Source organism: Eleutherodactylus coqui, chromosome 4 (genome assembly GCF_035609145.1).
Source record: "Eleutherodactylus coqui strain aEleCoq1 chromosome 4, aEleCoq1.hap1, whole genome shotgun sequence".
NCBI lineage: Eukaryota > Metazoa > Chordata > Amphibia > Anura > Eleutherodactylidae > Eleutherodactylus > Eleutherodactylus coqui.
In genome coordinates, this window is record NC_089840.1 from 297894687 (window position 1) to 297910636 (window position 15950).

Genomic DNA, 15950 nt, shown 5'->3' on the forward strand with positions numbered 1-15950 from the left:
GTGTCGGTATTGTGCTCTAATAGTGTCGGTATTGTGCTCTAATAGTGCCTGTATTGTGCTCTAATAGTGCCAGTATTGTGCTCTAATAGTGCTAGTATTGTGCTCTGTGCCAGTTTTGCACTGTAGTGATGCCAGTATTGTGCTCTAGTAGTGCCGGTATTGTGCTCTAATAGTGCCGGTATTGTGCTCTAATAGTGCCGGTATTGTGCTCTAATAGTGCCGGTATTGTGCTCTAGTAGTGCCGGTATTGTGCCCTAGCAGTGCCAGTATTGTGCCCTAGCAGTGCCAGTATTGTGCCCTAGCAGTGCCAGTATTGTGCCCTAGCAATGCCAGTATTGTGCTCTAGTAGTGCCAGTATTGTGCTCTAGTAGTGCCAGTATTGTGCTCTAGTAGTGCCAGTATTGTGCTCTAGTAGTGCCAGTACTGTGCTCCAGTAGTGCCGGTATTGTGCTCTAATAGTGTCAGTATTGTGCTCTAATAGTGTCGGTATTGTGCTCTAATAGTGTCAGTATTGTGCTCTAATAGTGTCAGTATTGTGCTCTAATAGTGTCAGTATTGTGCTCTAATAGTGTCAGTATTGTGCTCTAATAGTGCCAGTATTGTGCTCTAATAGTGCCAGTATTGTGCTCTAATAGTGCCAGTATTGTGCCCTAGCAATGCCAGTATTGTGCTCTAGCAGTGCCAGTATTGTGCTCTAGTAGTGCCAGTATTGTGCTCTAGTAGTGCCAGTATTGTGCTCTAGTAGTGCCAGTATTGTGCTCTAGTAGTGCCAGTATTGTGCTCCAGTAGTGCCGGTATTGTGCTCTAATAGTGTCAGTATTGTGCTCTAATAGTGCCGGTATTGTGCTCTAATAGTGTCAGTATTGTGCTCTAATAGTGCCAGTATTGTGCTCTAATAGTGCCAGTATTGTGCTCTAATAGTGCCAGTATTGTGCTCTAATAGTGCCAGTATTGTGCTCTAATAGTGCCAGTATTGTGCTCTAGTAGTGCCAGTATTGTGCTCTAATAGTGCCGGTAGTGTGCTCTAATAGTGCCAGTACTGTGCTCTAATAGTGCCAGTACTGTGCTCTAATAGTGCCAGTACTGTGCTCTAATAGTGCCGGTATTGTGCTCTAATAGTGTCGGTATTGTGCTCTAATAGTGCCAGAATTGTGCTCTAATAGTGCCAGAATTGTGCTCTAATAGTGCCAGTATTGTGCTCTAATAGTGCCAGTATTGTGCTCTTATAGTGCCAGTATTGTGCTCTAATAGTGCCAGTATTGTGCTCTAATAGTGCCAGTATTGTGCTCTGTGCCAGTTTTGCACTGTAGTGATGCCAGTATTGTTCTCTAGTAGTGCCAGTATTATGCTCTAGTAGTGCCAGTATTGTGCCCTAGTAGTGCCAGTATTGTGCTCTAGTAGTGCCAGTATTGTACCCTAGCAGTGCCAGTATTGTACCCTAGCAGTGCCAGTATTGTTCTCTAGTAGTGCCAGTATTGTGCTCTAGTAGTGCCAGTATTGTGCTCTAGCAGTGCCAGTATTGTGCTCTAGCAGTGCCAGTATTGTGCTCTAATAGTGCCAATATTGTGCTCTAATAGTGCCAATATTGTGCTCTAATAGTGCCGGTATTGTGCTCTAATAGTGCCGGTATTGTGCTCTAATAGTGCCGGTATTGTGCTCTAATAGTGCCGGTATTGTGCCCTAGCAGTGCCAGTATTGTGCCCTAGCAGTGCCAGTATTGTGCCCTAGCAATGCCAGTATTGTGCCCTAGCAATGCCAGTATTGTGCTCTAGTAGTGCCAGTATTGTGCTCTAGTAGTGCCAGTATTGTGCTCCAGTAGTGCCGGTATTGTGCTCTAATAGTGTCAGTATTGTGCTCTAATAGTGTCAGTATTGTGCTCTAATAGTGTCAGTATTGTGCTCTAATAGTGCCAGTATTGTGCTCTAATAGTGCCAGTATTGTGCTCTAGTAGTGCCAGTATTGTGCTCTAATAGTGCCAGTATTGTGCTCTAATAGTGCCAGTATTGTGCTCTAATAGTGCCAGTATTGTGCTCTAATAGTGCCAGTATTGTGCTCTGTGCCAGTTTTGCACTGTAGTGATGCCAGTATTGTTCTCTAGTAGTGCCAGTATTATGCTCTAGTAGTGCCAGTATTGTGCCCTAGTAGTGCCAGTATTGTGCTCTAGTAGTGCCAGTATTGTACCCTAGCAGTGCCAGTATTGTACCCTAGCAGTGCCAGTATTGTTCTCTAGTAGTGCCAGTATTGTGCTCTAGTAGTGCCAGTATTGTGCTCTAGCAGTGCCAGTATTGTGCTCTAGCAGTGCCAGTATTGTGCTCTAATAGTGCCAATATTGTGCTCTAATAGTGCCGGTATTGTGCTCTAATAGTGCCGGTATTGTGCTCTAATAGTGCCGGTATTGTGCTCTAATAGTGCCGGTATTGTGCTCTAGTAGTGCCGGTATTGTGCCCTAGCAGTGCCAGTATTGTGCCCTAGCAGTGCCAGTATTGTGCCCTAGCAATGCCAGTATTGTGCTCTAGTAGTGCCAGTATTGTGCTCTAGTAGTGCCAGTATTGTGCTCCAGTAGTGCCGGTATTGTGCTCTAATAGTGTCAGTATTGTGCTCTAATAGTGTCAGTATTGTGCTCTAATAGTGCCAGTATTGTGCTCTAGTAGTGCCAGTATTGTGCTCTAGTAGTGCCAGTACTGTGCTCTAATAGTGTCAGTATTGTGCTCTAATAGTGTCAGTATTGTGCTCTAATAGTGTCGGTATTGTGCTCTAATAGTGTCGGTATTGTGCTCTAATAGTGTCGGTATTGTGCTCTAATAGTGCCTGTATTGTGCTCTAATAGTGCCAGTATTGTGCTCTAATAGTGCCAGTATTGTGCTCTAATAGTGCTAGTATTGTGCTCTGTGCCAGTTTTACACTGTAGTGATGCCAGTATTGTGCTCTAGTAGTGCCGGTATTGTGCTCTAATAGTGCCGGTATTGTGCTCTAATAGTGCCGGTATTGTGCTCTAATAGTGCCGGTATTGTGCTCTAGTAGTGCCGGTATTGTGCCCTAGCAGTGCCAGTATTGTGCCCTAGCAGTGCCAGTATTGTGCCCTAGCAATGCCAGTATTGTGCTCTAGTAGTGCCAGTATTGTGCTCTAGTAGTGCCAGTATTGTGCTCTAGTAGTGCCAGTATTGTGCTCTAGTAGTGCCAGTATTGTGCTCTAGTAGTGCCAGTACTGTGCTCCAGTAGTGCCGGTATTGTGCTCTAATAGTGTCAGTATTGTGCTCTAATAGTGTCAGTATTGTGCTCTAATAGTGCCAGTATTGTGCTCTAATAGTGCCAGTATTGTGCCCTAGCAATGCCAGTATTGTGCCCTAGCAATGCCAGTATTGTGCTCTAGTAGTGCCAGTATTGTGCTCTAGTAGTGCCAGTATTGTGCTCTAGTAGTGCCAGTATTGTGCTCTAGTAGTGCCGGTATTGTGCTCTAATAGTGTCAGTATTGTGCTCTAATAGTGTCAGTATTGTGCTCTAATAGTGTCAGTATTGTGCTCTAATAGTGCCAGTATTGTGCTCTAATAGTGCCAGTATTGTGCTCTAATAGTGCCAGTATTGTGCTCTAATAGTGCCAGTATTGTGCTCTAATAGTGCTAGTATTGTGCTCTGTGCCAGTTTTGCACTGTAGTGATGCCAGTATTGTGCTCTAGTAGTGCCAGTATTGTGCTCTAATAGTGCCGGTAGTGTGCTCTAATAGTGCCAGTATTGTGCTCTAATAGTGCCAGTACTGTGCTCTAATAGTGCCGGTATTGTGCTCTAATAGTGTCGGTATTGTGCTCTAATAGTGCCAGAATTGTGCTCTAATAGTGCCAGAATTGTGCTCTAATAGTGCCAGAATTGTGCTCTAATAGTGCCAGAATTGTGCTCTAATAGTGCCAGTATTGTGCTCTTATAGTGCCAGTATTGTGCTCTAATAGTGCCAGTATTGTGCTCTAATAGTGCCAGTATTGTGCTCTAATAGTGCCAGTATTGTGCTCTGTGCCAGTTTTGCACTGTAGTGATGCCAGTATTGTTCTCTAGTAGTGCCAGTATTATGCTCTAGTAGTGCCAGTATTGTGCCCTAGTAGTGCCAGTATTGTGCTCTAGTAGTGCCAGTATTGTACCCTAGCAGTGCCAGTATTGTTCTCTAGTAGTGCCAGTATTGTGCTCTAGTAGTGCCAGTATTGTGCCCTAGCAGTGCCAGTATTGTGCTCTAGCAGTGCCAGTATTGTGCTCTAATAGTGCCAATATTGTGCTCTAATAGTGCCGGTATTGTGCTCTAATAGTGCCTGTAGTGTGCTCTAATAGTGTCGGTATTGTGCTCTAATAGTGCCAGTATTGTGCTCTAATAGTGCCAGTATTGTGCTCTAATAGTGCTAGTATTGTGCTCTGTGCCAGTTTTGCACTGTAGTGATGCCAGTATTGTGCTCTAGTAGTGCCAGTATTGTGCTCTAATAGTGCCGGTAGTGTGCTCTAATAGTGCCAGTAGTGTGCTCTAATAGTGCCAGTATTGTGCTCTAATAGTGCCAATATTGTGCTCTAATAGTGCCGGTATTGTGCTCTAATAGTGCCGGTATTGTGCTCTAATAGTGCCGGTAGTGTGCTCTAATAGTGCCAGTAGTGTGCTCTAGTAGTGCCGGTATTGTGCTCTAATAGTGTCTGTATTGTGCTCTAATAGTGCCAGTATTGTGCTCTAATAGTGCCAGTATTGTGCTCTAATAGTGCCAGTATTGTGCTCTAATAGTGCCAGTATTGTGCTCTAGTAGTGCCAGAATTGTGCTCTAGTAGTGCCAGTATTGTGCTCTAATAGTGCCAGTATTGTGCTCTAGTAGTGCCAGTACTGTGCTCTAATAGTGTCAGTATTGTGCTCTAATAGTGTCAGTATTGTGCTCTAATAGTGCCAGTATTGTGCTCTAATAGTGCTTGTATTGTGCTCTGTGCCAGTTTTGCACTGTAGTGATGCCAGTATTGTGCTCTAGTAGTGCCAGTATTGTGCTCTAGTAGTGCCAGTATTGTGCTCTAGTAGTGCCAGTATTGTGCTCTAATAGTGCCAGTACTGTGCTCTAGTAGTGCCGGTATTGTGCTCTAATAGTGCCAGTATTGTGCTCTAATAGTGCCAGTATTGTGCTCTAGTAGTGCCAGTATTGTGCTCTAGTAGTGCCAGTATTGTGCTCTAGTAGTGCCAGTATTGTGCTCTAATAGTGCCAGTATTGTGCTCTAATAGTGCCAGAATTGTGCTCTGTGCCAGTTTTGCACTGTAGTGATGCCAGTATTGTGCTCTCATAGTACCAGTATTGTGTTCTAATAGTGCCAGAATTGTGTTCTAATAGTGCCAGAATTGTGCTCTAATAGTGCCAGAATTGTGCTCTAATAGTGCCAGAATTGTGCTCTAATAGTGCCAGTATTGTGCTCTAATAGTGCCAGTATTGTGCTCTAATAGTGCCAGTATTGTGCTCTAATAGTGCCAGTATTGTGCTCTAATAGTGCCAGTAGTGTGCTCTAATAGTGCCAATATTGTGCTCTAATAGTGCCGGTATTGTGCTCTAATAGTGCCGGTATTGTACTCTAATAGTGCCGGTATTGTGCTCTAATAGTGCCAGTAGTGTGCTCTAATAGTGCCAGTAGTGTGCTCTAATAGTGCCAGTAGTGTGCTCTAATAGTGCCAGTAGTGTGCTCTAGTAGTGCCGGTATTGTGCTCTAATAGTGTCTGTATTGTGCTCTAATAGTGCCAGAATTGTGCTCTGTGCCAGTTTTGCACTGTAGTGATGCCAGTATTGTGCTCTAATAGTGCCAGTATTGTGCTCTAATAGTGCCAGTATTGTGCCCTAGCAGTGCCAGTATTGTGCCCTAGCAGTGCCAGTATTGTGCTCTAGTAGTGCCAGTATTGTGCTCTAGTAGTGCCAGTATTGTGCTCTAATAGTGCCAGTATTGTGCTCTAGTAGTGCCAGTACTGTGCTCTAGTAGTGCCAGTACTGTGCTCTAATAGTGTCAGTATTGTGCTCTAATAGTGTCAGTATTGTGCTCTAATAGTGCCAGTATTGTGCTCTAATAGTGCTTGTATTGTGCTCTGTGCCAGTTTTGCACTGTAGTGATGCCAGTATTGTGCTCTAGTAGTGCCAGTATTGTGCTCTAGTAGTGCCAGTATTGTGCTCTAGTAGTGCCAGTACTGTGCTCTAATAGTGCCAGTACTGTGCTCTAGTAGTGCCGGTATTGTGCTCTAATAGTGCCAGTATTGTGCTCTAATAGTGCCAGTATTGTGCTCTAATAGTGCCAGTATTGTGCTCTAGTAGTGCCAGTATTGTGCTCTAGTAGTGCCAGTATTGTGCTCTAGTAGTGCCAGTATTGTGCTCTAATAGTGCCAGTATTGTGCTCTAATAGTGCCAGTACTGTGCTCTAGTAGTGCCGGTATTGTGCTCTAATAGTGCCAGTATTGTGCTCTAATAGTGCCAGTATTGTGCTCTAATAGTGCCAGTATTGTGCTCTAATAGTGCCAGTATTGTGCTCTAGTAGTGCCAGTATTGTGCTCTAATAGTGCCAGTATTGTGCTCTAGTAGTGCCAGTACTGTGCTCTAGTAGTGCCAGTACTGTGCTCTAATAGTGTCAGTATTGTGCTCTAATAGTGTCAGTATTGTGCTCTAATAGTGCCAGTATTGTGCTCTAATAGTGCTTGTATTGTGCTCTGTGCCAGTTTTGCACTGTAGTGATGCCAGTATTGTGCTCTAGTAGTGCCAGTATTGTGCTTTAGTAGTGCCAGTATTGTGCTCTAGTAGTGCCAGTATTGTGCTCTAATAGTGCCAGTACTGTGCTCTAATAGTGCCAGTATTGTGCTCTAGTAGTGCCAGTATTGTGCTCTAGTAGTGCCAGTATTGTGCTCTAGTAGTGCCAGTATTGTGCTCTAATAGTGCCAGTATTGTGCTCTAGTAGTGCCAGTATTGTGCTCTAGTAGTGCCAGTATTGTGCTCTAATAGTGCCAGTATTGTGCTCTAATAGTGCCAGTATTGTGCTCTAATAGTGCCAGTATTGTGCTCTAGTAGTGCCAGTATTGTGCTCTAATAGTGCCAGTATTGTGCTCTAATAGTGCCAGAATTGTGTTCTAATAGTGCCAGAATTGTGCTCTAATAGTGCCAGAATTGTGCTCTAATAGTGCCAGAATTGTGCTCTAATAGTGCCAGAATTGTGCTCTAATAGTGCCAGTATTGTGCTCTAATAGTGCCAGTATTGTGCTCTAATAGTGCCAGTATTGTGCTCTAGTAGTGGCAGTATTGTGCTCCAGTAGTGCCAGTATTGTGCTCCAGTAGTGCCAGTATTGTGCTCTAATAGTGCCAGAATTGTGCTCTAATATTGCCAGTATTGTGCTCTAATAGTGCCAGTATTGTGCTCTAGTAGTGCCATTATTGTGCTCTAATAGTGCCAGAATTGTGCTCTAATATTGCCAGTATTGTGCTCTAATAGTGCCAGTATTGTGCTCTGTGCCAGTTTTGCACTGTAGTGATGCCAGTATTGTTCTCTAGTAGTGCCAGTATTATGCTCTAGTAGTGCCAGTATTGTGCCCTAGTAGTGCCAGTATTGTGCTCTAGTAGTGCCAGTATTGTACCCTAGCAGTGCCAGTATTGTACCCTAGCAGTGCCAGTATTGTTCTCTAGTAGTGCCAGTATTGTGCTCTAGTAGTGCCAGTATTGTGCTCTAGCAGTGCCAGTATTGTGCTCTAGCAGTGCCAGTATTGTGCTCTAATAGTGCCAATATTGTGCTCTAATAGTGCCGGTATTGTGCTCTAATAGTGCCGGTATTGTGCTCTAATAGTGCCGGTATTGTGCTCTAATAGTGCCGGTATTGTGCTCTAGTAGTGCCGGTATTGTGCCCTAGCAGTGCCGGTATTGTGCCCTAGCAATGCCAGTATTGTGCCCTAGCAATGCCAGTATTGTGCTCTAGTTGTGCCAGTATTGTGCTCTAGTAGTGCCAGTATTGTGCTCCAGTAGTGCCGGTATTGTGCTCTAATAGTGTCAGTATTGTGCTCTAATAGTGTCAGTATTGTGCTCTAATAGTGCCAGTATTGTGCTCTAGTAGTGCCAGTATTGTGCTCTAGTAGTGCCAGTATTGTGCTCTAGTAGTGCCAGTACTGTGCTCTAATAGTGTCAGTATTGTGCTCTAATAGTGTCAGTATTGTGCTCTAATAGTGTCGGTATTGTGCTCTAATAGTGTCGGTATTGTGCTCTAATAGTGTCGGTATTGTGCTCTAATAGTGCCTGTATTGTGCTCTAATAGTGCCAGTATTGTGCTCTAATAGTGCTAGTATTGTGCTCTGTGCCAGTTTTGCACTGTAGTGATGCCAGTATTGTGCTCTAGTAGTGCCGGTATTGTGCTCTAATAGTGCCGGTATTGTGCTCTAATAGTGCCGGTATTGTGCTCTAATAGTGCCGGTATTGTGCTCTAGTAGTGCCGGTATTGTGCCCTAGCAGTGCCAGTATTGTGCCCTAGCAGTGCCAGTATTGTGCCCTAGCAGTGCCAGTATTGTGCCCTAGCAATGCCAGTATTGTGCTCTAGTAGTGCCAGTATTGTGCTCTAGTAGTGCCAGTATTGTGCTCTAGTAGTGCCAGTACTGTGCTCCAGTAGTGCCGGTATTGTGCTCTAATAGTGTCAGTATTGTGCTCTAATAGTGTCAGTATTGTGCTCTAATAGTGTCAGTATTGTGCTCTAATAGTGCCAGTATTGTGCTCTAATAGTGCCAGTATTGTGCCCTAGCAATGCCAGTATTGTGCCCTAGCAATGCCAGTATTGTGCTCTAGTAGTGCCAGTATTGTGCTCTAGTAGTGCCAGTATTGTGCTCTAGTAGTGCCAGTATTGTGCTCTAGTAGTGCCGGTATTGTGCTCTAATAGTGTCAGTATTGTGCTCTAATAGTGTCAGTATTGTGCTCTAATAGTGTCAGTATTGTGCTCTAATAGTGCCAGTATTGTGCTCTAATAGTGCCAGTATTGTGCTCTAATAGTGCCAGTATTGTGCTCTAATAGTGCTAGTATTGTGCTCTGTGCCAGTTTTGCACTGTAGTGATGCCAGTATTGTGCTCTAGTAGTGCCAGTATTGTGCTCTAATAGTGCCGGTAGTGTGCTCTAATAGTGCCAGTATTGTGCTCTAATAGTGCCAGTATTGTGCTCTAATAGTGCCAGTACTGTGCTCTAATAGTGCCGGTATTGTGCTCTAATAGTGTCGGTATTGTGCTCTAATAGTGCCAGAATTGTGCTCTAATAGTGCCAGAATTGTGCTCTAATAGTGCCAGAATTGTGCTCTAATAGTGCCAGTATTGTGCTCTTATAGTGCCAGTATTGTGCTCTAATAGTGCCAGTATTGTGCTCTAATAGTGCCAGTATTGTGCTCTAATAGTGCCAGTATTGTGCTCTGTGCCAGTTTTGCACTGTAGTGATGCCAGTATTGTTCTCTAGTAGTGCCAGTATTATGCTCTAGTAGTGCCAGTATTGTGCCCTAGTAGTGCCAGTATTGTGCTCTAGTAGTGCCAGTATTGTACCCTAGCAGTGCCAGTATTGTTCTCTAGTAGTGCCAGTATTGTGCTCTAGTAGTGCCAGTATTGTGCCCTAGCAGTGCCAGTATTGTGCTCTAGCAGTGCCAGTATTGTGCTCTAATAGTGCCAATATTGTGCTCTAATAGTGCCGGTATTGTGCTCTAATAGTGCCTGTAGTGTGCTCTAATAGTGTCGGTATTGTGCTCTAATAGTGCCAGTATTGTGCTCTAATAGTGCCAGTATTGTGCTCTAATAGTTCCAGTATTGTGCTCTAATAGTGCTAGTATTGTGCTCTGTGCCAGTTTTGCACTGTAGTGATGCCAGTATTGTGCTCTAGTAGTGCCAGTATTGTGCTCTAATAGTGCCGGTAGTGTGCTCTAATAGTGCCAGTAGTGTGCTCTAATAGTGCCAGTATTGTGCTCTAATAGTGCCAATATTGTGCTCTAATAGTGCCGGTATTGTGCTCTAATAGTGCCGGTATTGTGCTCTAATAGTGCCGGTAGTGTACTCTAATAGTGCCAGTAGTGTGCTCTAATAGTGCCAGTAGTGTGCTCTAGTAGTGCCGGTATTGTGCTCTAATAGTGTCTGTATTGTGCTCTAATAGTGCCAGTATTGTGCTCTAATAGTGCCAGTATTGTGCTCTAATAGTGCCAGTATTGTGCTCTAATAGTGCCAGTATTGTGCTCTAGTAGTGCCAGAATTGTGCTCTAGTAGTGCCAGTATTGTGCTCTAATAGTGTCAGTATTGTGCTCTAATAGTGTCAGTATTGTGCTCTAATAGTGTCAGTATTGTGCTCTAATAGTGCCAGTATTGTGCTCTAATAGTGCTTGTATTGTGCTCTGTGCCAGTTTTGCACTGTAGTGATGCCAGTATTGTGCTCTAGTAGTGCCAGTATTGTGCTCTAGTAGTGCCAGTATTGTGCTCTAGTAGTGCCAGTATTGTGCTCTAATAGTGCCAGTACTGTGCTCTAGTAGTGCCGGTATTGTGCTCTAATAGTGCCAGTATTGTGCTCTAATAGTGCCAGTATTGTGCTCTAGTAGTGCCAGTATTGTGCTCTAGTAGTGCCAGTATTGTGCTCTAGTAGTGCCAGTATTGTGCTCTAATAGTGCCAGTATTGTGCTCTAATAGTGCCAGAATTGTGCTCTGTGCCAGTTTTGCACTGTAGTGATGCCAGTATTGTGCTCTCATAGTACCAGTATTGTGTTCTAATAGTGCCAGAATTGTGTTCTAATAGTGCCAGAATTGTGCTCTAATAGTGCCAGAATTGTGCTCTAATAGTGCCAGAATTGTGCTCTAATAGTGCCAGTATTGTGCTCTAATAGTGCCAGTATTGTGCTCTAATAGTGCCAGTATTGTGCTCTAATAGTGCCAGTATTGTGCTCTAATAGTGCCAGTAGTGTGCTCTAATAGTGCCAATATTGTGCTCTAATAGTGCCGGTATTGTGCTCTAATAGTGCCGGTATTGTACTCTAATAGTGCCGGTATTGTGCTCTAATAGTGCCAGTAGTGTGCTCTAATAGTGCCAGTAGTGTGCTCTAATAGTGCCAGTAGTGTGCTCTAGTAGTGCCGGTATTGTGCTCTAATAGTGTCTGTATTGTGCTCTAATAGTGCCAGAATTGTGCTCTGTGCCAGTTTTGCACTGTAGTGATGCCAGTATTGTGCTCTAATAGTGCCAGTATTGTGCTCTAATAGTGCCAGTATTGTGCCCTAGCAGTGCCAGTATTGTGCCCTAGCAGTGCCAGTATTGTGCTCTAGTAGTGCCAGTATTGTGCTCTAGTAGTGCCAGTATTGTGCTCTAATAGTGCCAGTATTGTGCTCTAGTAGTGCCAGTACTGTGCTCTAGTAGTGCCAGTACTGTGCTCTAGTAGTGCCAGTACTGTGCTCTAATAGTGTCAGTATTGTGCTCTAATAGTGTCAGTATTGTGCTCTAATAGTGCCAGTATTGTGCTCTAATAGTGCTTGTATTGTGCTCTGTGCCAGTTTTGCACTGTAGTGATGCCAGTATTGTGCTCTAGTAGTGCCAGTATTGTGCTCTAGTAGTGCCAGTATTGTGCTCTAGTAGTGCCAGTACTGTGCTCTAATAGTGCCAGTACTGTGCTCTAGTAGTGCCGGTATTGTGCTCTAATAGTGCCAGTATTGTGCTCTAATAGTGCCAGTATTGTGCTCTAATAGTGCCAGTATTGTGCTCTAGTAGTGCCAGTATTGTGCTCTAGTAGTGCCAGTATTGTGCTCTAGTAGTGCCAGTATTGTGCTCTAATAGTGCCAGTATTGTGCTCTAATAGTGCCAGAATTGTGCTCTAATAGTGCCAGAATTGTGCTCTGTGCCAGTTTTGCACTGTAGTGATGCCAGTATTGTGCTCTAGTAGTGCCAGTATTGTGCTCTAGTAGTGCCAGTATTGTGCTCTAGTAGTGCCAGTATTGTGCTCTAATAGTGCCAGTACTGTGCTCTAATAGTGCCAGTACTGTGCTCTAGTAGTGCCGGTATTGTGCTCTAATAGTGCCAGTATTGTGCTCTAATAGTGCCAGTATTGTGCTCTAATAGTGCCAGTATTGTGCTCTAATAGTGCCAGTATTGTGCTCTAGTAGTGCCAGTATTGTGCTCTAGTAGTGCCAGTATTGTGCTCTAATAGTGCCAGTATTGTGCTCTAGTAGTGCCAGTACTGTGCTCTAATAGTGTCAGTATTGTGCTCTAATAGTGTCAGTATTGTGCTCTAATAGTGCCAGTATTGTGCTCTAATAGTGCTTGTATTGTGCTCTGTGCCAGTTTTGCACTGTAGTGATGCCAGTATTGTGCTCTAGTAGTGCCAGTATTGTGCTTTAGTAGTGCCAGTATTGTGCTCTAGTAGTGCCAGTATTGTGCTCTAATAGTGCCAGTACTGTGCTCTAATAGTGCCAGTATTGTGCTCTAGTAGTGCCAGTATTGTGCTCTAGTAGTGCCAGTATTGTGCTCTAGTAGTGCCAGTATTGTGCTCTAATAGTGCCAGTATTGTGCTCTAGTAGTGCCAGTATTGTGCTCTAGTAGTGCCAGTATTGTGCTCTAATAGTGCCAGTATTGTGCTCTAATAGTGCCAGTATTGTGCTCTAGTAGTGCCAGTATTGTGCTCTAATAGTGCCAGTATTGTGCTCTAATAGTGCCAGAATTGTGTTCTAATAGTGCCAGAATTGTGCTCTAATAGTGCCAGAATTGTGCTCTAATAGTGCCAGAATTGTGCTCTAATAGTGCCAGTATTGTGCTCTAATAGTGCCAGTATTGTGCTCTAATAGTGCCAGTATTGTGCTCTAGTAGTGGCAGTATTGTGCTCCAGTAGTGCCAGTATTGTGCTCCAGTAGTGCCAGTATTGTGCTCTAATAGTGCCAGAATTGTGCTCTAATATTGCCAGTATTGTGCTCTAATAGTGCCAGTATTGTGCTCTGTGCCAGTTTTGCACTGTAGTGATGCCAGTATTGTGCTCTAGCAGTTCCAGTATTGTGCTCTAGTAGTGCCAGTCTTTGCTGTTCTGCTTCTATATACAATTGTAGCTATCTTGTTTTGATGTGTGATATATATATAAGAAGCAATAAGGGACGGAGGGGGGTTGATTTTCCCGCTGGGGTTACCGTATCTGTTGTGCTGCTGTGATGTACTAGGAGACGTTTGTATTAATTGGCCTTTTCTTTCCAGCGAGCCGCGCAGTGAATCTGACATGGTGTCAGTGAAGCTTACGGTGGAGACAGAACACCTGCAGAAGTACCTGGGCGTCCAGGAGATCGGAGAACGCTTGTGGTGAGGGGCGACCAGTAACTCAGAAGTAGGAGCCGCTCCAAAGTTTGGGACCATAGAGCTCCTATGTGTATGCAGCATACAGCATCCATATAATTATCCCATATGTAATAAATGATCAGCCAGTGCCCAAGGAAAACTGCCACAATAGTACCAGGCGTAGTGCCCACATACTGGCGCAATTGGAATGGCGTTCATATATGAGGACCGACCATAAACTATCCCATCGTATCAGTGTGCATATCACAGCGTCATGCCATGACCATGTAATAATACGGGTCATACACAGCCTATGTAATAGTCCTATAGAGCAGTACCGGCCATATTACTGTATCACCCCATCCAGCAGCGTTGGACTCTCTTGGTCTTCAGATCTGCAGTAATTCATCATGTTGCAGATTCCACCAGGTGATGCCATCATTCTGCAGGAATATCGGCCCCTGCGGACAGGAACCTTCTTGTAGTCCCTGCAGATTAGATGGCGGTGCTGACATGTTCTGACCGGCTGACAGGAAGGGGTCAGCGATTCATGCTGCTTGCACCAAATTCTGACCTCCCATCAGCACATAAATCTGGCTCCATCTGACATGAGATGTTTTCCCGCTGCTCAGTGATACAAGTTTTGCGCTCTTTTGCCCGCTGGAGTCTTTCTGTTTCTGTTAGACACAATGGTGCTGGAACTGGTCGCCCGCTGTTATAGCCCATCCGTGCGGAGGAACGGCGAGTTGTGCGTTCGGACACGTTAGTTGGAGCTCCAGCGTTGTATTCAGCTGACTGTGCAGCCTGTTGGTCAGAACGATTCCTGACATCCTCCTCCGACCCCTTTCAGTGATGAGTTGTTTCCGTCCGCAGAATCCCCTTTCACTGGATGTTTTCCTCAATCGCGCCATTCTTAGTATACTCTTAACGCCGTTACATGAGACCCCCCCGCAGTTGGCAGTGAGCCCCCGGCTAGTCTAGCACCGATGACCGGCCTCGTTGGAAGTCGCTCCGATCGCTGGATCTTCCATCTAATGTGGATTCACAATTAAACTGATCCGCGGAGAACTTGTCACGTGACTTTATGCCGCACTCCGGGGTCACAGGGAGAGAATTACCATAGAGGGGAGAGCCAATTGTGAGAGGGCCGGGGTCTGATAAAGGGCCGGTCAGTGTATATTAGAAGCAGCAGTGATTCTGCACACTCACCTGTTGTTATTAGTGCCTCCAGAATAGTTCCCACATGGTCCCGGCCGTACATTCGCCTTGTAGTAACACGCAGCCCCCATATCCGTAGCGCCTGACGTTCTGTAAATGCTCCTCCCACAGCGTGTCGAAGTGGAAGGGTCCGCTCCATATCGGATGTCTGTTTCATCACGGCGACCATATTGAGTCCATTAACGGATTCCGTCCGGGAACGAAGGACTTGTTCCTGCAGATGCTGAGCAGCTCCATCGCAAGCGAGGTGAGAAGTGACGTAAGGAGACGCGTCTCTGCGTTATATCGCTGCGTGTTCTCATGACGATATCGTGACTTTGTGTCCCTCTTTTGCTGGGATTTGGGGGCGGGAAGGCTTGAAACATAAACTGAAAATAACCCCGAGCTGCATTAAAACAAACCACACAATCCATCAGCTGACGGGCGCTGCCCGCTCCGCCGCGCGGCTCCTCCGTAGTAGCTTGGAGTCTTCAGCCAAAGCTTCCTGGTTTGGAGGTTAAAAAATCCCGCCTCCAGGAAACGCCGGCTCTGATTGGTTCTCGGGCGCCGCAGCCCAGCCAATCACTGCAGCGCTCGATGAACCAATCACAGCATCGCATTGAATGGCTGTCAGAGAGATGATTCCCATTACAGCAAGGAGCAGAATGTCGGAGTCTCAGTGATCCCTGAGCTGCCCTGTAGCCCCAGACGATAACAGATGTGCACAAAGAGGGCGCCAAAAAGTTGCGGCCAAAAGCAAAAGTAAAATCGCGGCAAAGTGTCGCATTTGAAATTGCGTCACTTTGCCACATTGATGTGTGCGAGGGGCCTGAGAGTGAAGCGGTCTCATACTATCTATCACTGCTGATGTAAAGGCCGATTTCAGTTGTGAAATATGAATCTCGCGTACGATTCTATTTATCGATTGTAACTACCGCAGGATGATGGCGGCGAGAATCCGCATCCTGCTCAGTGGTCACATGACCTCTTCTATAGTGTACGGATGTAGCAATGAGTAACATGACCGACGATTGTGTCAATGCAGCTTACAGCATCATAGGCAGAACGCACTGAATGTCAAGTTAACGGCCGCTACTTCTGTAGATAGAAAGATGCGCGGCCGATGTGCTTAACCCCTTCAGCACCGGAGACGTCCCATTCTTTGATTTTCATTTTTTCGTCCCCGCTGTCCAAGGGCAATGACTTTTTCATTTCCCCGCTGACAGCCGTATGAGGCGCCGCCTTGTGGGGCGAGATGTAATCTTTAGTGGCACCATTTCATCTGGGGAGAAATTGTAAAAAATCTAATTGCGGCTGTTCTGGGACCCAAAATATTCATATTTTTTCAATAATTGGCTGCATGAGGGCCCGCTGTTTTCAAGCCAAACCGTAGTATTTATTTTCACCATTTTGGGCTGCAGACATCTTTTTTTTTATCACTTTTTTTTGATTTGTGAATTTTAAAAAATCACAATTCTGTCACTCCGGCCTTGCATTTT

At 45.0% G+C, this 15950-nt stretch overlaps 1 protein-coding gene across 5 annotated transcripts in view; it reads left to right on the forward strand.

Annotated features, from left to right (window-relative positions):
* Nucleotides 1–15950, forward strand: part of PLEKHS1 (pleckstrin homology domain containing S1) — a 55414-nt gene that overhangs the window by 37505 nt on the left and 1959 nt on the right. For all 5 annotated transcript variants that reach the window (XM_066601471.1, XM_066601470.1, XM_066601468.1 and 2 more), the window contains 2 exons: nt 13177–13278; nt 14584–14719. In XM_066601471.1, the coding sequence (XP_066457568.1) occupies nt 13177–13278; nt 14584–14719 (238 nt within the window). The remainder of the gene's footprint in view (nt 1–13176; nt 13279–14583; nt 14720–15950) is intronic.